This window comes from Ischnura elegans, chromosome X (assembly GCF_921293095.1).
Source record: "Ischnura elegans chromosome X, ioIscEleg1.1, whole genome shotgun sequence".
NCBI lineage: Eukaryota > Metazoa > Arthropoda > Insecta > Odonata > Coenagrionidae > Ischnura > Ischnura elegans.
This window is the reverse complement of record NC_060259.1, coordinates 79,435,977-79,457,090: the sequence shown is the minus strand read 5'-3', so window position 1 is coordinate 79,457,090 and position 21,114 is coordinate 79,435,977. Positions and strand designations below refer to the sequence as shown.

The 21,114-nt window shown below is 36.5% G+C and overlaps 1 protein-coding gene across 5 annotated transcripts in view; it reads left to right on the top strand.

Annotated features, from left to right (window-relative positions):
- Positions 1-21,114, top strand: part of LOC124170671 (collagen alpha chain CG42342-like) — a 460,311-nt gene that overhangs the window by 423,916 nt on the left and 15,281 nt on the right. For all 5 annotated transcript variants that reach the window (XR_006867531.1, XM_046549557.1, XM_046549555.1 and 2 more), the window contains 6 exons: positions 5,231-5,320; positions 11,349-11,393; positions 13,825-13,851; positions 14,287-14,322; positions 18,073-18,177; positions 18,746-18,790. Coding sequence is in view for 4 of the 5 variants with exons in the window: in XM_046549557.1 (XP_046405513.1) it covers positions 5,231-5,320; positions 11,349-11,393; positions 13,825-13,851; positions 14,287-14,322; positions 18,073-18,177; positions 18,746-18,790 (348 nt within the window). In the remaining variant the exon portion in view is untranslated. The remainder of the gene's footprint in view (positions 1-5,230; positions 5,321-11,348; positions 11,394-13,824; positions 13,852-14,286; positions 14,323-18,072; positions 18,178-18,745; positions 18,791-21,114) is intronic.

Genomic DNA, 21,114 nt, shown 5'->3' with positions numbered 1-21,114 from the left:
AAAACACAATGCAGAGTGGCCTATCACTCCTCTCATGGAACTGCGTGTCTCAACCCCAGGTCTCAAACATGGACCATTAGGAAGGATTAAAAATGTTTTGAGAACATGTTCTTGTGAAAAGGGATTGACATATCTCTCATAAAAACTACTGCAAGGCTCCTGTGCTTGAAGCAACTGGCTATTTTTCTTGTGGATTTTCAAAAAAAAGGTGAACTTCTGATCGAAAAAAAGTGCTTTCACCTAGGAAAACTGTATTTGAAGAAATATTTTTTAAACAAAATGTTGATTCTCACTGCTGCTCAATGAGTGCATACAGATAAAAGATGTCGATAGATTTTCTCGTCACGGCCTCAATGAAAGAAAAATCATATTTCAAGGAGGAAAATAAACAATTATCATTCACGTGGCACACATTTAACATAAAAATGATGATCTTTTCAGGTAGAAGGTGTATTTTCGGCAATGCAACTTTAAAAATTAGAAATTTTGAAAAACTCTGAAAACCCTTCTGTTGCTTAGATCTTTCTGTTATTTAGATTTCCAGATTATCGATCTTCTATGGTAATAATGGTATGGTGGGAAGGGACTGGAAAATATTTCTGGGCTTTCACCAACTCATCTTCATTGCTCTAGATACTCCAGTGGCTTTGTTGAAAACATTTACTGCCCTCATTTGATTCTTGGTACAGGTCGTCATCAGTGGTTTCATTTTGTCAGCTGACTAAGATGATAATCTCACTGCAGCCTTCTTAGGAAATGTATGGTGTCATTATTTCTTGTTGTAAAACTCTGTTGACCCTTCAGCAATGTAATACACAGAAGACCTAATGTTGGGTAGAGCCGAAGTGGATTTTTCAATGCAAACGAACAGATGTCGGCTATAGCCAATGTGGGGGAAGGGAAGTGACCGCTGAGGTAGCAATTGTTGGCTGCATTCAGGCCCAGCCTGAGACTCAGCTTAGCGAGACCTCACGGTTACTCCTCAGCAATTTAGCCTGACTCCCCCACTCATTTATGATCATCCTCGCTGCAGGAATCCATTGTGAAGTGGTTATATTGTCAATGGTTTTTGTGATGCATACTTCAATTTTTTAATGCTTTGAAATGAATTCTTTGTTTTTTGAAGCAATTTTTTTAACAAAATTTAGCGTAATAAATGATGGACTTCTGGACTTTAAGTCTTAGCACCTAGTGATCACTCGCTTTTTTATTGCAGACATTCATTTAAATTTCTGCAATACTTAAAAAAATGTAAGTGATTCTAATAGAAGAGTAAATTGTTGAAAATCAAATGCAATATTTGGTTTAATAAGTTGACTGTGGACTCATTCTAAGGTAGAGTTAGAGGGATTAGCCCAGTGGCTAGGATAAGGGCTGGTCTGGGTTGAGTTGTGTCTCAAATTGGAGAGACGCGAATACCAGGGTAACTACGCCACAGAAAAGAGCTCCGTACAGAGAGGTTTAAATATTCTTTCTTATGCTACTCATAGTATAGAAAACTTTTTCTTCATGTAGGCACCAGCAGGAAAGGGTTAAGAACTATTTTATTAGTTAATCCACTCTCAGTGTAACATATGTTCATTATATCATTCAACATATTTTTGTTAGGAACTCTGTTGGAATCTGTTGGGTTTTTTCAGTGTGTTCCTACAGTACTCAGACTCTATTTTTCATGATTATTGGAATGTTCTATATTTTTTGCAGAAAGAACCATATTGCCATACCATTTAATTTATAATAGGGTAGTTTCCTTCATCAAATAATACGAAAGGCATTGATTGCGATTCGTTACCCACCATTAGTGTATTCATAATGTACTAATTTTTGGTTTTAGAAATCCCAGTTTAGGCAAATGTTAATGGTTTATTTTAACCTCATTTGAAAAAGGCCAGATTGGCACCCATGCAATGCCACTCCACGTGACGTCACAGGGACCTAGATGCTATACAAGTAGATAGGAGTTTTACATCGTCTGAGATTACCAACGCATGTATGAGGCACAGAGCTCATGGAAACATTTCTTAATAACCACCTATTAAAATTGCCTATGGTCGGAAAGTTTCCTTCGTTTGATGGGGTATTAATAATCCTTATTTAAGCCAAGTGCTACCTGCTAGCCGGGTACTCTACGCTACCGCCATGCGCGGCAGCAAGCAGCCTGCATCGTAGTGGCATTCATAGCCGTGCACCCAGGTGGCCTCACAAAGCAGCAGCCAGAGGTCACACGGGCTTTTCCCAGCATTCATACTTAGCCGTCATATTTTCGCGCCCTTGAAAATTTTCACTTTTCATTTAATCGCGGAAAATAGATATCATCATTTAAAAATCTAGAAGTGTGAAATATGTACTCCAGGAATAATAATCTTTCGATTTAGGTAATAAAAAAATAATAGGAAACCACCCAATTTTTATATCTAGGTTGGTTTTTAAGGGCATTACCAGGCATTTATTCCACAATTGTAGATTTTCTTGCAATGAACAGTCGTATTCAAAAGTATTGCAACAAATGGAGCTTTCACCGCAGTTTGGAAATCGAGTTTTGGCAGTGGGAGGGAAATTTGAACAACATTCCCACTTCCCGTAATATTTTTATAAACACATCGTTAAAGGGAAATGTATGCGGGATATGTGCAATGTTTAATACCACCTAAATTATCCAGCTCCTGCTAGATAATACATCTACATCCAGAACGTAAATTTACCTTCTCGCGCAAGTTGGCCAATCTGTCAAAGTACATTGTCTTACAATTAACGCTGAAGCTTTTTGATCAGCAATAGCAAACATAACATGCATATAAAATATCCGCCGCAATATCACAGCAAATAATGCCACTGAGTGTTTAAAATCAGTTTGATTTAGTGACACTAGAAGACTGGTTCATTCCCTTGCCTGACAAAGCTCGTAATGAATCCACTATGAAGTCAACGAGTGAGATGGACTAGTGGTTAAGGAGAAGACTTACCACTGCAGCAATGCGAAGTCGGTAATTCGAACCTCTCCGCACCAATTTTTTTTCATTTACATAGTACGGCAGTAACTTTTTTTATCCACTTTAACGCATATTTACTTAATTAAACACTGCTGTCATTTTAAAATTTTGAATGGGGAAAATTCTCTCTTTGCTTTCCATCATTATATATTTTTACCGAAATATCAGTGCACCAATAATATGGAAAATATTTCAGTCAGGTAAACTGCTCCATCAAGTCGTTTTTCGTATTACCCGAATATTCTATCGTTTTCAATAATATGTGGACACTCACGAGACCCGCTTAATTGAAGGGGCCGGGTCAGTGTAAACTTGGAAGGTTGGCACATGAAGCAACCTGCATTCGTTGCCTTCACAGCGAGCCGACGAGGACGGACACGGATGCGACTGAGCAACCGAACCTGGAGTCAAACTCCAGGAACAAGTGCCCAATCAAAATTAAGATTAGCAGATGGAATGTATTGAGGTAATTCACGTCCCCACAGATGTTGGGCCGTCGGTGTGTTTTCTTTCGGTCTCCTTGGCGAGGTTTTTCCTATATTTGGATTCATATTTGGACTCACCATTTACCTCTTATCACTACGTGGCTCCGTGGCCGAGTGTGTCTATACTCTATGCTGTAACTTTGCGAGAGTCCTGTGAGGGATCGAGTCCGAAGTAATCATACTTTTTTTCATTTTTTAAAAGATATATTCTTAATATCAACATAATCTATGCAGGTGACTCAAAAAAATTCAGTACTGAATTTTTTAAATGATTAAAGTTATCTTACTAAATATAGCCTCAGAGGTAGTCCACATTGCAAAAATCCTGATATCACATGAAGTAAATTTAGGAGCAGTAATGCAGGGAAATAACGATAATTCCAAAGCACTCTCCATACTCCAGGGAAAGCAATTATGTCTTAATTAATTAGCACTTTCAGAGTGATACACTCATCTTATACACATTAGCCAGGAAAAGAACCAACCAAAAGGCAATCTAAAAAATATGACATTAACTTTATCGCAATTAATTATCATTGAATTATAAACAAGAGTGCTAAAATGGAGTAAACATTTCAGGACGCAGACATGGCCATAGGAACAGAGAGTTGACTTGCGAAGGATATAAGCGACAGCGAAGTTTTCCTTCCAATATATAAGATCTACAATCGCAATCGACACGATGGAATAGGTGGTGGAGTTTTTCTAGCAGTTAAATCACTCAGCGCATTAACTTATATTGAAATAGATAGTTTTTGGTGCACAATTAATCAACAAAATAATATTATTTTCCAATTAGAAAATCAAGTACCTGCATTTACTTTTTCAATCCCGCATCTATAATTTTGGCTTCAATCAATGAATATATAAATCTCCGAGATCTTAGTAAACGTAATAGCAAATGACTCACTTGCACAAGTAGTTGACAAGGTCGCTAGAGGAAATAAAAATTATACCATTAATCAGCAAGCCATCCTAAGTTGATAAAACAAATCGATGTCATAGACGGCATATGTGATCACAGAGTAATTTTTGCAGCCTTAAAAATTGGAATAGAGTCATCTGTAAAACCAAAACGGAATATTTAATTTCGGGCATATTTTGGGGTAAACATAAAGGCAACAGATGAAGTGAAGTATCTGGGAGTTACGATGGCTTCGAACCTATTGCTGGGAGCACAGAAAAAAAAATATTTTTTGAGAGCCCTGAAAAAGTTAGCATTCGTCAAGCGTATTGAGAGAAGATTTTGGGACGATAAATTAAAAGAGAGGTGCTATTGCGCACTCGTCCGACCATATCTTAAATATGCAATGAGGATATGGGATGCGGTGTAGAAAGACTTAATTGTTGAACTTAATAAAACACAAAGGAAAGATGTGTAGTCTCAAAATAAAGAAAATTTTGCTATCACACAGTGAGGAAGTTAGGTTTGATCTACTGGTGGGTCATGCTACAGGGAAAGTGTTTCTATAATCATTTTTTAATTAGATTAATCATTTGATATGCTGAATAACTAAAGAGATTCTTCTACTTACTTTAGCATAATATTCTTCCAAATAATAGAGTGTCCTCTCAATGAGTATGGCCTTCATAGAGCTCTGTTCATTGGAGAAATACATGAGAGGGTGTAAGTTTTAGCTCATACAAGCAGGTTGGTGTGGTGAAATGTCATCTGTATTTCTTGCTTCATGGTATGAGATAACTTTATTGTGATATAAATGAGGTTTAATTAAAACTATTATTTCATCTTTTCAGGGACAGCCTGGACCTAAAGGTGAAAAAGGTGAATATGGTGATATTGGACCCCCTGGATTAATGGGACCACCTGGACTTCCTGGCCCACCTGTAAGTATAGTGAAATTGGAAATATTTTGGAAATTGTTTTCCGAAAAAATTTCGTGCATTCATTTTGAGCTGCAAATCTGCTGCTGCTTTACATGGCTCAGTTTCACAAAACTGGATGTCACTATTATTACTCAAATAGAACTTCTTCAATGGACTGGTTAAGTCTGATGTCACCACATTCAGTTGCCATGGTTATTGCCATCTTGTTTTCTAAGCAAATCCAAGTTACAACAGTTTTGGCCATAAGGAAATTTTTGAACAGTGAATTTCTGATTACTGCGGTAATTTTTGGCCATCTCATCACTATTGAAAGTTGCTGTAGGTCGCCCACTACTCACCTAATTTTTATACTGCCCCTGGTGTTAACTTTCCACCTATGAAACTGTTTTTTTATGGCTGTAGAGGTGACATTGGCATATTTAAGACACTTCCTTGGTTTATAAATTACCCATGTTAGCCCAAGTTGATTTGATAAATAAAAACAGGGACTGCATGTATGATTACTGTGCCTGCAAACAAAATATGGAACACCTAGCGCTTTATTTACGTGACTTAGTCTACTCACCGATGTTCCTGAGATAAACTTTTAATCTGCTGTACCAATTAATGTGAGTATTTCTGTTTTCTTTGCTTCATTTAAACCATATTATCATTCCTGAAAGTTGCTTATGATGCCCTCAACTGACCTAATTTTTATTTTGAGCCTGATGCTCACTCTCAAGTAACATGTACTTTTTAGTTACCACTCTCAAGTTTTTTATGGATTTTATTATTATTTGGACGCACAACAAGGAGAAGCCTCAAGAATTTTTTATTTATTTGAATGGTATGAATGACCATGTATAGTTTACAATGGAGATGGAGGAAGATGGAAAACTTCCATTTTCGATGTTCTCCTGGAAAAGAAGAATGGAACACTAGGGAATGCAGTCTATCAAAAACCAATAGCAACAAATCTCTAACTACACACACTATCTCATCCTCACCCAGCCCAAATAAATGGAGTGTTCAACACCTTAATTCACGGCTCCTACAGGAAAAATGACCAAAGCAACTTTCCCAAAGAAAGGCGGAAACTAGCGGAAATTCTGCAGGGAAGTGGACTCAATGACAGAATTATCTCACAAACATTAAATAAGGTCATGAAAAAGAATAACAAAGACAAAAACAACACCGCAGAAGCCGCAAACTCCTCAACAAATGACCTCAGTGACCAGAAGAAAGCCTTCCTGCCATGCATAAAAGGATGACTGGCAGAATAGGAAACATCCTATGAAAATTTCAGAGAAGGACAATCTTCTCTCCTCTCATGGAGATAAAACGTCTCTTAAAAACTATCAAGAATAGAAGCTCTGCTACAAGCTGAAGGGGTCCACCGAATTCCTTGTCAGACCTGTGGGAAGGACTACATTGGTGAAACAGGCAGGTCGGAGAAAACACATGTAGAGGAACACCAGAGAGCAATTCGACTGAGGAAGTCAACGAAGTCGGCAGTGGGCAAACTTGTAGCGCTGGGCCATGCAATCGACCTTAAATAAACAAATAATGTTGTCGAAGTGAAAGGTTTCAAATGGAGACTCATCAGAGAAATCATTGAAATAACAAAAGACAAGAAGAATAACTTTAAGACTAGAATATAATCAACAGATTTAGGCGTTACTTGGTGGAACGATGAGATATTCATGGTTAAATAAAAAACACAGTACTATTCCACAACCTTATATTTTTGCAGTCAAAATCTTGCAATCAAAATCAGTTTGACTGCAAAAATATAAGGTTGTGGAATAGTACTGTGTTTTTTATTTAACCATGAATTAAGACTAGAATGACCAGGGGTGGTCAATTGACCATTCGCATTTTTCTTTTGGGCACCATTTCGTTACTTTCCTATCAATATCGCTGAGATATTTTTTTGATTTTAATATTTTCAAACAAATAACCTGCAAATGAAGCTTTTTTTGGTGGTAAAAAATTCATGTTCAAAGAAATGTCAGCTTTTACCTAGAAAGATCGCGAGCGGTCAATTGACCGTTTTTGTATTTTTTACACCATAATTTAGCTCTCTTTGCTGATCCTTGGTGTCAACTTTATTAATTATCATAGTTTGCACTGTACCACACTCGAATACTACTCAAGTTTGGCTCTCATGTCATTAAAACAGTTTTTACGTGCAATTTTACAGTTTATGTGAAGGAGAGACACACAAGCAAAACCAAGGTATGTTGCGTCATAAAGAGTCGCCACTAAGCCTACTAAGCATTCTATGGGCTGTGATGAACATTCATTCAGTTGAAATTCATTGTTACGTTCATGCGTATCTCCTGCCATCCAAGCCAGGCACCGTCGCACCCCCACTTCTCCTGTGTGCCTGTGGGGCTGCCCGTGAGCGCCTGGGGAATACCCTTTCGGTGGCACATAACAACTTGAATGCCAGTCACTGTCTCGTCATAGATGCTGCTATCACCCATTCCTGTTGTTCAGTCCACACTGCGGTCATCTGGTTCACCAGAACTGGTGATATTCCCCTAGATCCTCCAATATAAACTATATCTTTTGAACAAATTTGGTGAAATTTTTCTGGGTGTTTTTGGTGCAAATTTTTTTTTTTTTTTTAATTGGAAGAATGAAATTTATTTCAAATGCGACATAGCAAAAACAATATTCATAGATTATGGCAGTTGAAATTTACACCAATTTCTACATCTGCATCTACATAATACCCTGCAAGCCGCCTAAAAGGCGTGTGGCAGGGGGTGTTAGGACACCAGCCGTTTACAGCTAATAAAAAAAAATGAAGTGCTCGAAAACGAGGTTGGGACTAGCATTTATGGTTCGGGGGAAAAAAGAATTACTATATCTATCCGTTTGATGAAACATCTCTCTTAATTTATCGCTTCTATTGGACCTGGAAATATAGTGTGGCTCTAATATTATGTTCTCTGCGTCGCTCTTAAAGATATCCATTTAATTGAGGCAGTTGAGGCAGGAAGGTGTGTGTTGTTTTTTTCTTCCCTGAAATTGATGCGGTCAGTCACTCAGAGGCATCTTTGGTGATCATCAGAAAAGGGCGAACGGTCAATTGACCGCTGGTGGTCATTCTATTACCTGGTTATAGGTATGCGGCTTACCCCGGTCATTCTAGTGTTAACCGGTATCCAGCCTTAAAATAAGTCATACTTGGCCACCCATAATTCGGAAAATTACTCAAAAACCCACTCCTCCAACCTCCCACTACCCTCCTCCCAGTTATTTGAAAGTTATTTGAAAAGCTTATTTTAGAGGATTTATTAGATTAAAATATTATAAACTGTGAAATTCTCACTTTTTACAGTATTTTTCCGATAATATTGCTATTCTTATTAACTTTTATCCAATTTTTAAGAGCCAGAATATGTAGCGTCAAAATCCATATTCGAGCATGAAAATTCATTTCCTCAAATTTTTCAGGGCAGGGCCCCATCATGAGCCCCAAGCCAAGGGCCGCCAATCACCCCAGACCGCCCCTGTGTTCATCTTATCTATGAAATGATGAATACTCTTAAGGAATTCATTGGCAATACATGGCTGTTGAAAAATGAACTACGGAGAAATTGAAATGGATTTATTAGCGATCAAAAATATAACAAGTTTAAAGGGAGATACAGATTACACTGCTCAAAATACACATTTCTTCCATATCCATATTCCATGCTTTTTTACTCCATAATTCAACAGAACACTATATTTTTTTTAAATAATTAGTGCTCATGCTTCAGAATTAAATTAATTTTCCATCTTGCATATTTGATTACCAGCATAAATATATATTTTTTTAAATCACTTCCAAACTTTCTCCATAGGCATTTTTGTATCCAGATTGAACTCATTACCTGAACGTGAATTGTGATTTGATGTCTTGATAGTTTACTGAAAGTATTGTATCTACAGAAAATCGTTGGATTGTTCTTCTCCATAGGAACATCTTTCCTTCCCGTAGAAACATTAAGTTATAGTTTGGCAGTAGTGGCTCATACTGCCCTAATGATGGCATTGGGATTTCCCTATCCTACCCCTTCCATCCCTATCCTTTCCCTGAAGGCATCTCCAGGCTCTCATCACAGCAGTGCCTCCTATCCTTTTTTTTCTTCCACTGTCCATCCCCTCCTGAGATGTGCAGGTGATAAGTTTTGGACTTACAGACCCATCCCACAGGAGTGTAATCTCCTGAGCCCGCCCTGGGTCCTTATTTCACCTGTAAGTTGTGTATATTAGATCCTGTCTTGGTATTGCAACTTTAGCTGATCGTCATGTCCTCAATGACTGGAGACTCTTCTTAAATATCGTTAACAGCAAATACAGATGATCTGACCTTTCTCTTTTCCCACTTGGTGTTCCTTCGCGCACGATGAGGTTGAGTGACTTATTTCATTGTTTTACTCCCTGCCTTTTTACCTCTAAATGCTCTTTGCTATTCAGATGCCCTTCTTCCATCAACGTTACAAATATTTTCCTTTTATTTCATGCCTCATTCACCTTGCACCATCTCTAATGTAATTTACCCCTACTCCTCGCACCATCCTGTGAAGTCTACCATTCTTTGTTATTTATTTGTAAATACTGTTGAATATTATTTTGTTCATTGTTGGTTACATTTTGCTTAATATTAGTTGATTGTTCTCTTTGTTATTGTGAGTCCTCTGTAATTGGCCTTGTGCTGTTTTTGGACTGCATTAAATAAATATATTAATATCAGTGCTGTTGAGCACTCAGAATCTAGTATTCTCTAATCTGAGAACAACCATTATTAAGCAGTATTTCCTAGGTATGCTTTGTGATGCATGACTTTGGCTGAATAATTGCATTCATCTTCACATGCTGAAACTATTTCCCATTCTTAACAAATATAGTTTCTTCTGTATCTGTTGACTATAGAACTCACAGTTACTCTCACAAAACTTTATTGCCAAGCCAGAAACTGTTACTTGCCCTTCTGATGCAATGCGATGTGCCCAGGCAGGACTCAGCTACAGGCTTAGCATGCCGCAGAGGAGATGGAAGACATTTTGGTTACGTTCCCTTTCTTAAGGCCGTTTTACACGGTACACGGAATTGCGCAGTCTGATGTACGTGTGAAGGCGCAATCAAAATTGCGTCGTGTAAAGCAGTGAATTGCTAGAACACATGTGAGAATGCGTGGATGCGAGATGGCAAAATAGCCCCTGTTCTAATTTCGTTCATGCATTCACGCAATTCCACGCCATTTTAGAAATTAATGCAGCTATAACCTGCGTAATTCCGTGTACCATGTAAAACGGCCTTTACATGCAGTAAAAAAAATATCATAGATTGAAAGAAAGTATGGTACATGAAAGATCACTACTAAATACCTAAATCAAGATGCTGCTATGCATAGCATATTGCATTGATACCTCACTGTGGAGAGGTGAGTATCATGTCACAGAGATGGGCTGTAGAAGATGGACAGTTGAATTGGGCAGAGTCTGTTTGCTTTGTCATGGCCCTCGCAAAGGAACCCTTTTTTCACCAGCAAGAATCCTCCTCCATCAGTTGCTCCTGATGTATGGATATTTGCACAGATATATTTTTTTACTCATGTCAATTAATGTTTGATATTCTGTGATTTGTAAATTAAACATATTTTATTTCATTTTGTTTTAATTTATCAAATTCTCTCGTAGAAAACATCGCAAATCATCTAATTATACTGGTTACTGCCACAGCATGCAAAATCCGGCACTATCCAAGTCCCAAGAGTGCCGATCTTGGCATACTCAACTGTACACATCATTTTTTTATTATCTGCATTCTTATATCAGGTGAAATACAACCAAGCTTTCCATGTGGAAATTTTCATATTTTGTGTATTCCTCCGTATCTAGACTCAAATGTGGCTCATGGGTTTACATAACGTTCTTTGTATGTTTATAATCTAATGCACACTGCAATGGTGGTGATACAGAATAGTTTTTAGGTAAAATATTTTTCATTTATGTTACGTGTATGATTTTAATAAAAATTGTATTTTCAGGGATATCCTGGTCAGAAAGGTGACAAAGGGGAAAAAGGTGAATCAGTAAGTAATGTTATTCTATTGATATAATACTATTTAATTTAATCCTTATTTTTTATTTTCTTAGCCTTACTATTGGCAATGTAACCTCATAAAGGTGCATATATCATTTGAACACATTTTCTGCTATGGCTTTAAATGACAAAAAGTGTAAAAATGTAGTTTTGTGATATCTTTTACTCTAAGGGGGATGATAATTTTTTTATGATAGTTCTGAGTAGTTGTAGGGAATCAATGCCTGAGTATTGAAAATGAAAAGTAGAGGCTCCAAGAGTTAATCACCACTCTTCTCAATAATAAAATGAAAAAAACTTTGTTTTATTCCATTAATTTTTTTTAATGGTATCACTAGTTTTGATGCAGCCGTGTTGAAACTAGTCATACATTTTAAAAAAATTAGTGGAATAAATCAAAATTTTTTTGATTTTATTATTAAAATGAACTTCCACAAAGTTGAGCCTGAGATGATAGAGATAACCACTCTTCTGTATCAGAATACCCTTTCCCCTAGTCTGGATACAGGCCTCCAATCATATTAACCTTTACCGTGAGGTACGGAAAAATCTTATTGATTCCACGGATTCAAAATTTGATCGAATCCATAGTTTAAGGATTTGATCCTTGATTACTAAATTTAATTATAATTTTAGAGCTATGTTCTTTTGTGAGAGTTTGTTAAGGAAAAGGTTAGGCTAATTCCTTGCCAATTTTTCTCTACGATTGCTGAAATGTTTGTGAGGAACTTGTATACTCTTTCATTGACCAGCCCTTAATAGAAATAAAAACATGCCTATTTAACTTTGTGGGCAAAATATATTCACATTTTACTAATTTTAGGGTTAAGAAGATGATACTGGGTTATTAGATTCTTCAAACCTCAGTTTATACCTATGATTTCTATGTTAGCAAATATGTATGTAAGTTTCACATGCAATAAGAGAATGAATCAGTTCTGCTTGGCCAACCTTTTTTTTAGTATCTAAAATGAATTAATTGATTAAACCGGTACTATACCCTTTTTCCCAACTGATGGCGGGTGACCTTGAACACGCTCGAGGCCCACCCACTCTTCTTGCCAATCACAGAAGTGTGGCAAATGAAAGTGTGTAGGAGGCCACAGTTCCTCTCTGACTTTCGTGCAGTGAACATCGCTCTCTAGCTTTCAGTGTTTGCAAAGTTAATATACAGAGATCACACTCCTTCTGCCTCACGTACAGTCATTTCCACGTACTGGCAATGCTGGTCGGCTATATTGAGGGGAGCGGAGGGGAAAAGGGAAGGGGATGGAGGGGAATCGTGAGGTGGAAGGGGCAGTGCTTCTGATGGGCTACTAGCTCTCTACTGCCCAGCCGCCAACAGTTTGGAAAAAGGGTATAGCCTCGGTGATAACTTTACAGAGTCACCTGCAATGCACAAATCGTGCAAAAAATCCACGGAGAAAAAAATCTGTCGCCTTGACCGGGATTCAAATTTGATCCGAAACAATTTGGACTGCTTGTCACCAGGAGCATAGCTAGGAATTAAGGCTAGGGGGGGTTATAGGCACAACTAATACTGGGGGGTCTGGAATGCCCGCCAGGGTAAGCGGGAGGTGCGGGGGCCCTCTGCCAGAAAAAAGTTAAGATAAATGGTTCAAAATGTTGAGATTTACAGCCTTCTGAGGAATATTTTATTAATCCTTATAGTATTCTATAAGTAATATTAATCTAATTAACTAAAATAGATTAAACTTAAAATTTCTCTTAGTTCTAGGGGGGTTTTATCCCCCAGAACCCCCCTTGTTGCGCCACTGCTTGTCACGTCATATGCTCAGCAGTCCATACCACCTTGTCTGCTATAGTTCTCAAATTTCCACAATTTTAAGAATGATGACTCAGTAGCTTAACTGGCTTAAGCACTCAACTAGAAACTGGGGGATCCAGGTTCGAATCCTTGTCAAAGCAAACGATTTTTTTTCTCTGTCGATAATTTGCATGAATTAAATGTTTTATAAATGATTGGTGTGTACCCATGAAAATTTCAAGATGATGACGTTAGTTTTAACATCATTATTTTTCACCAAAAAGGACAATACGCACCTATTTGAGGTAGGGTGATTTGTTCTCTTAACATAGGGTGATATGATTGTGCAAGGCATATGATATGATTGAAATTTAATTTGTTCAAAGTCAGGCCTGATTGACAATATAGTCAAGTCCTTCTATTTATGCATAGATAATTTGAGTTTGAGTGCTACTTTTGGGTGAGGAAAGCAGTTAGATATTTTGAAGTAACCTCCTGTTCTTTTGCAAAATTGCGAAAAGAGCATGAGTGCCACCAGTAATAAACTATTTGAGCATTTGTTTTCGATTACTTTTTGTATGTATAATATTTGACTCTCTAACTTGCTTTAACCTTTCTCTTTTCTTTCTGTGGCACTGGTTGCGGTCTACAGAAATACAAGAAGCTCAGGAGAAGACAGGTTAGTCATTTCTGTTACGTATATGTCTGCAAAGTATGCACTAATAGACTAATGTCATTGTTTTTGTTTCTGTGGACTTTTTCAAAAATTTACATACTTTATTAGACATTATTGGATATTTAACTCATCATAATCAAGGAAAATGTAATAATTATACTTTCATTTTTGGCATATGTACATTTTATGTTGCTATGGTTTCTCTTTTTATCATAGTGTTAAACACCCTGATGAGATTTATAGTGCTCTTTTTCCATTACTTTCCAGTAAAAATGTATTAATTACAAAAGTTGATTGGTAACCTCAATTATAATATAAAATCACTCACCTATTTTTTTAGCTCTTGAGTGTTTTCAGCACGCTCTAGCATTTTATAATAAATATGACTCCTTGTGCAAATTATGATGCCTACTTAAATTCTATTATTTTTTCTTTTAGGGAGATGGTACATTTGAAGGCAGTGGAGGAGAAATAGTAAGTTCAAAGTCTGATTTTTAATTCTTTATCCTCATAATTTTGTCATGCACCATAGAGTGATTTTTGAGAAGGGAGTGGGAGGGTTGCATAAAAAAGAGAATATGAAATGAAGAAATGAAGGATAGGGGAGGGATGGGGCATACTTGTTGCAGAAATGATTGACCATAGATTGATAGTTGATTGAATGTCAAAAATAAGTCCGTTTCTGTATATATTACAATTCATATTTATTACGGTATATCATTAGCTCTATTGTTCTGTTTTTCAGTCATTCAAATGTGTAAATATTAGTGATGGGTCGATTCCAAAATTTTATCGATTCCGATCCCGATTCCGATTCTGACATTTCGATTCCGATTCTACCGATACCGATTCCATCGATTCTGATGCCATAGGCTCCAAGAAAAATATCACTTAATTCCAGGCAACAAGAAAACCACTTTTTAAAATATTACTCTGTGAAAGAGTCAGTCAAACAAAAGCATCTTTCATATCATCACTATGTAATTAAAATATAATAGCTAAATTTCAAAACAGAATATAGGTACCTGAAAAGTGATGTTACATGATAGGTATTACTTTAGAGTATTAGCACTCATGTTTAAATTTAAAATAAAAGTATCTCCTTTAATATCTATCTTTTATTGATAATATCTTATCATTATCAATAATGTCTCTCAAATTTTGTCTCCTTTTACAGACTTTAAATTTTTGCTCAGAAAGCAAAGCATCTTCACTCTGTCAGCTGACAGAGTTAAGATGCTTTGCTTTCTAGGATATCCAAGGATAAAGCCTGTTGCATTTTACATCACATACTTTTCCTGCAGAACTAAATGTCTTTCGCTGAACACAGTGGATGGTGGTATGGCAAGAAACCTCTTCGCTAATACTTTCAGCCTAGGGTAGGAGACACAAGTCTTCCAGTATTTCCCAGGGAAGGAATTTGGTGGTGCATTCATCTATGATAAATAAGCTTCCACTTCAGCTTCAACAGTGTTTGCTATGGTGACTTTGGGTACTTTCCAAATGCATCACTGTATCTTGCAAGATACTATATACCTGTCACAGGCTCCCTAGTCTGCATTTGCTCCTTTGGAATATAAAAGGGATTTCCAAGTAGCACTTTTTGATCTCGAGTCGAGTTGAAAATTACTCGCAAGTATCAAGTCGAGTATGATAATTTCTGAACCAGGCAATACAGCAATGCATACTACAATATATTCTACTCCAATTTTCTATGATGAATGTCTAGCCTAATGTAAGAAGGAAAATATAATGAGGATCGTTGATGTCAGAAGTAGGAGATGAATGAAAATTAATTTGTCTTCAACTGTTCTATCTGTCTTCAACTGTTAAAATTGAAATTAATTAACCCCAAGTAATATGTCGACAATATATATGTATCCAAACTACAAGGGAGAGCCCTGAGTATAGTAATTTTCGCAGCTATAATAAAGATTACATACTAAGTACATATATGAATAGTGTAATATTTGGCCCTTTCAAATTCTCAAGCAGAAAATCCAATTATTCTACATGCTCAGCCAGCAGGTTTTGACATCTCCATGTTACAGTATTACTGTCTGCAGAAAATTGGCTTTCGCTGTGTGACTGGGCAAGTACTTTCCTACCAAAATTGCAAGATTTTGGAGACTTTGGAATTTTAATTAAAAATTATATCAACGATTTATTTGGACCTTGAATCTTCATGGAATTCAAGTGCACAAAGCGAACGAACTATAGAACTAAACTTTAGTTTTGTAGAGCCAAAAAAATTCTATACTTCTCACATCATTTAATCAGCGTTAAAACCTCTTGCTTTTTTTAAGTTCAAGAAAGAAACTAAATGCTACAAATGAATATCACATCGGACGGACGCAGTAATAAAAAAGGCTAAAAGATGCCTTGTGATATGAAAACTCCCCCTTCCGCGCGACTCACCTCAGCGAAGGTGGAAAGGGAAAAAGGGTATCAGTTGTTGCCTTTCGTGGAAACTGTTCATTTTTCTCTCTCTTAAGCATGGTGACTTAATTTCTTCACTTTACTTCAATACCCGAGCCATATTTCTTATGCGTGGGATGGTTCCGAAAAATATCCAATCCTTAGTATTTTCTTTCGAGTAATGCGCTAAATGGCCAAGTCGATCTATACATAATCCTTTTTAACATCCTCATTTTAGTGTTTTAAGTCAATTAAGACGATTATCCATGCTTTACATGACGATTTTCAAGACTAATGTTTTAAAAAACTTGAAAAATCGGCCTCAGTTACCGAGCCTCAGAGGTCCGCGGCGTGTAGGCCAGCCTTGACGCGCGATTGAAAAATCGCTCTTATTTCCTTCGTCGCAAACTTTCTTTTCAAGATTTCTACTTAGTAATCTTTAGAAATCTGTACTTTATATTGTGGTTCAAATTTTCCGAGTTATATTTTTCGTAAACGAAAGATAATGTCTACTGTATGTCAAATTTCACGTGAAAAACGGGTCGGCCATTTTGCGTTGTAAAACCAGACAGATGAGAGCCAAAATCTTCAAAAGTCATTGAAAATACAAGAAAAGCACCATGTCAAAGGAATATTGCGTTTTTTTATCCCATTAAACTCATCCAACGCAAAACCACCTGGATAAATTCAAAGATTTTTTGAGGAAAAACGATATATCGCGTGGCATTGAAAAATTGGTCATGTTTGGGCCACTGTATCTCACTAAAGGGTCGTCTTTATGTAAAACGGCATATAAATCTATATCTGGTAATAATTTATGAGTATTTACGCTAAGTTTCAAGTCTCTATCCCCAAAAAGGCCATTTTGGACTTCATTCCAGCTTTTTCCGATTTCGGACCAGTGCGCGCCAGGTAGGAAGACGATCGGCCGCCGCGGCTGCCGTAAAGGTATTCGGCGCCCATGTCGACAACTAGTGTATTCGGCAAGCTGAAACTATCAGGCCAAGGCATTAGGATGACTTATCGGCTTTAAAAACTGCATTAAAACACGAGTTTCATGATAGCACTTCCTGACGGCAGATCGCTAGGCCTACTATACTCGAAAGCTCATAACCTTAACTACTCGACTCGACATTCGTAATGCTACTCGAAACGCTCGAGTCGAGTACCAACTACTCGACTCGACTTGAATTTTCGAGTACCTACTCGCACATCCCAGGAAGATATGTGTTTTATTATCACGATTACGAGGCGCGAAAATTCAAATGAATTTTGGAAACGTGGTCGTATATTTTGTGGTTTGAAGTACTACTGGAATCGGAATCGATTTTTCACCTTGGCAAGTACTCGTTTTCGATTCCGGTTCTTGGCCGAGAATCGAGGAATCGAAGAATCGAGGAATCGAACCGACCCATCACTAGTAAATATCATGACTTTTGACTGCATGATAAAATATGAACTTTACTCTTGCATCCTCAAGAAATAAACAATTTGTCTACAACAATGAGAGGTGGAATAACTTGTTTATATTTTACCTCAGAAATTGATTTAATGTTCTTTTAATTCTCGTCAATCCTATACAAATGTTTTATTCCTCATCATGCCTTCAATAATGTAAAATAGTATTCAAATCTCTTTCAATTTAGAGTAATGATTACCGTTTTTCTGCCATTCCTTAATGTGAAGTAATTATTAACCGGACAGTACTTAATGTAAAATTGAGTACCCGCGAGAAGTTTAGAGTGGATGCATGCATTAAGAAAATGTTAATCAATGTCGTTATTTCATACCTAATGAATTTTGCAGATTGTTGGACCACCTGGACCGCCAGGTGCTCAAGGACTTCCAGGACTACAAGGACCTCCAGGCATCAAAGGTGACAGGGGTAACGATGGCGCGAAAGGTGAACCAGTGAGTATCTTCATGCATTCAAAGTTACTTCGATATTTTTTTTGTTTTTCCATTTAAAATTTTGTAAATTACTGCTAAACTTTCTTATAAATTTGAGGTGCAATAGTAAGCCCTCTATGGGTAAATGAAGCCATGAATGCTGTTGAATGATTTTATTTTAACTTCATATCATTTATTATGTAATTCTATTATTAATAGTGCAATAATGGTCTTCTCCAGACCATGAACCATTTGGTCAAGTTGAACCTTACTCTGTAAGATGGAAGGTAAAAGCCCAGGATTGATTAATGTTGATATAAGAATTTTTATCATCCTTTAACCCAGAAAAAGGATACTTATGCAAAAATTGTAATATTAAAGGGGATATGATATTTTTCTGCTACTACATTTTACAATTCACGATTCATAGAAAATCATATTTTGTAAATGTTTGAAAATTTTCTAAGAATAATCAAGTAATTTGTCTTAGAACTGTCCATTGGGTATAATTCTGTACACATTTTCTGCACTAGAAAATTTTATATCTATGCTATTATTGCTTGTAATATCATAAATTCTTATCTTTCAGGGAGAGAAAGGTGCCAAAGGAGATCCAGGACCAATGGGATTGCCTGTGAGTAATACTGAGTTGTAATTTATTATACCTATTTATGACATTGTTTTTCAAAATTACTACAAATATTTTGGGGCCTCAGGCATGTTATAATATTTAGAGAAACAGGCAAATGACAGAATTCACTTGCATTCTCTATTCCTTCTTTGATTTGGTAGTAGTGAAATTCATTTGCGTTTAAAATTATGTCTGAAGTGTACTGAATGACTTAACAGTGTTTCACCTGAAACTACTATGAAAGTGTTTCATTGGGATGATAAAATACTGTTTTGTTACCTCGTAGCTTGGCAATCACGAAGCTGTGACCTGGTTTGTTGAAACGGGTATTGAAATCTCTGGTTTTTGCGAACATGATGTCATATTGAATCTTTCTGTACATGATTTTTTTCTTTTAGAGCATAAAAACCTCTCACACATAAATTTTAATTCTATTCTGAGGGAAGGGCTAAATTTTCTGAAGGCTTATTGCAGGTTATGAAAATTTAGTTGAGTTTAGAAATTTCTGTGTGTATGCAACACACATTACAGTGAAGTGATTATTGTTGCGTACAATAGGAGTGAATTCAGAATTACAGTACTCTACCGCTAATCCATGTGCGGATTATCCATGTTGCGGAATATCATTGGATGGTTTTCACCCTCCTTAGATGTTTTCTGTGATCTTTATAAAAAATAAATTGAAATGCAAAAACACCAGGATTATTGTACTTACTGCAAAGATACACTAGGCTTAGTATTTCCATTTGTATTCCCTATGTATTTATTTTCTTCACTTGCTAACTAGAAATGCTTCAAGTTTACCTGGACATTTTCTCTAGTATTGTGGAAGATGATGAGTGGCGGAAAAATGCTCTTCATTAATTTTACACAGTATCTTCAGTGGATAACCAATCGTAATTTTTTAAAAATGTTATCTGCAATATTAAAATGTATTTTTTATACCACAAATGCATAATTATTGCCATGGTTTTGCATGCAGTTGAATACAGCCCTTAGGAAACCAGAAATTTTGTCACACTCAGCCATGTTTATAATGAGTTGAATTTGCAATGAAATATCAGGAGAATTTGGCTCTAATTCATCTATTCCTATTGCAAATTTCATGTCATTATAAAGTGAATAAATATTTTGTTCCATTCTATGTTAGCAGTTAAGTGGGAAGGGAAGAGAATTTGAGTGGGTTATGATTGAAAAACCGTAAAACTAGCAAAATCTATTTAACCAGTGACGTGAAATTCTTGTGCACTACCAGTGATGTGCGGTCTGGGAGACCGCATTATAACAAAAATTCATAAAACGTTGCAAAGTCATTTTTATTGCTTAGTTTAATGTTTCTTTGACTCCTCAACTATTATAAAACTTATATTTAATATTATTTATTCCAAATACGAACCTACTTTTTCAGTAAAAATTGTTATTTGAAATAGGATCAAAAAACTGATATCAAAACACTTGAGTTGTATTATTATCGTACTTTTTTTTAATTAAGTACTTAATTATCCACTTTATGCAACTAAAAATGCTCACTTACAAATTATTAATTATTTTTATTATTATTATCATTCTTGAAAAGTCACTAGGAATTTTTTGAACAACTCTTTGAATTATTTCCACCAGCTTTACGTTTATTGGTTTTCCCAGTGTAGCGACATGAGGTCTCACAGACCGCTAATAAATTCGGTTGCAAATTTTCAGAAATAAATAATAAGACCTTTAAATTTTAAGAGTGCTATGTCCTTATTATACTAAATTACAATGCTCACGAGGATTATAGATAATTTGAAATAGCGATTTTGAAAATATTCATAATTTTAGAAACGCAGCGATCTCTCAGACCGCATGTCACCGGTTGAGGGTCAGGAATTAGAATTAGATGAAGGTAAATCAGGTGAAGTTAGTGCTTTTTAGTGAAGGGACATTCCAGCTTTTTCTTTTAGGCCTGTGGAGTGGAATTTTGTAACATGGAACACTGAAGAAAAGTGCTTTGAGGAGGTCTTTTCTCTGAACTGTATTTTCTATCACAGGAGAAAGAGCTAGGGGCGTTTGGTCTTTCTCTGGTGCTTGTGCAAGCTCCTCTACCTCCAATTAATATTCTGTAGTGCTCATTGGAGTGCCATCTAGTGCTCCAGCTTCTCTGAGAGGAGATTCACAAAACACCAGCTGGGACTCCAAGCTTGGCCTTTCTCCAGTAGATTTTATGGCAGGTATCATTGATCTTTCGTAAAAGTGGTAGAAATTTTCAGCGATCTCCTTTGAATTTTACTGCCCCAATTTCTCTGATGTGAGTGGGCACTCTAAGGTAGCAATATTACGTGAAATATCTA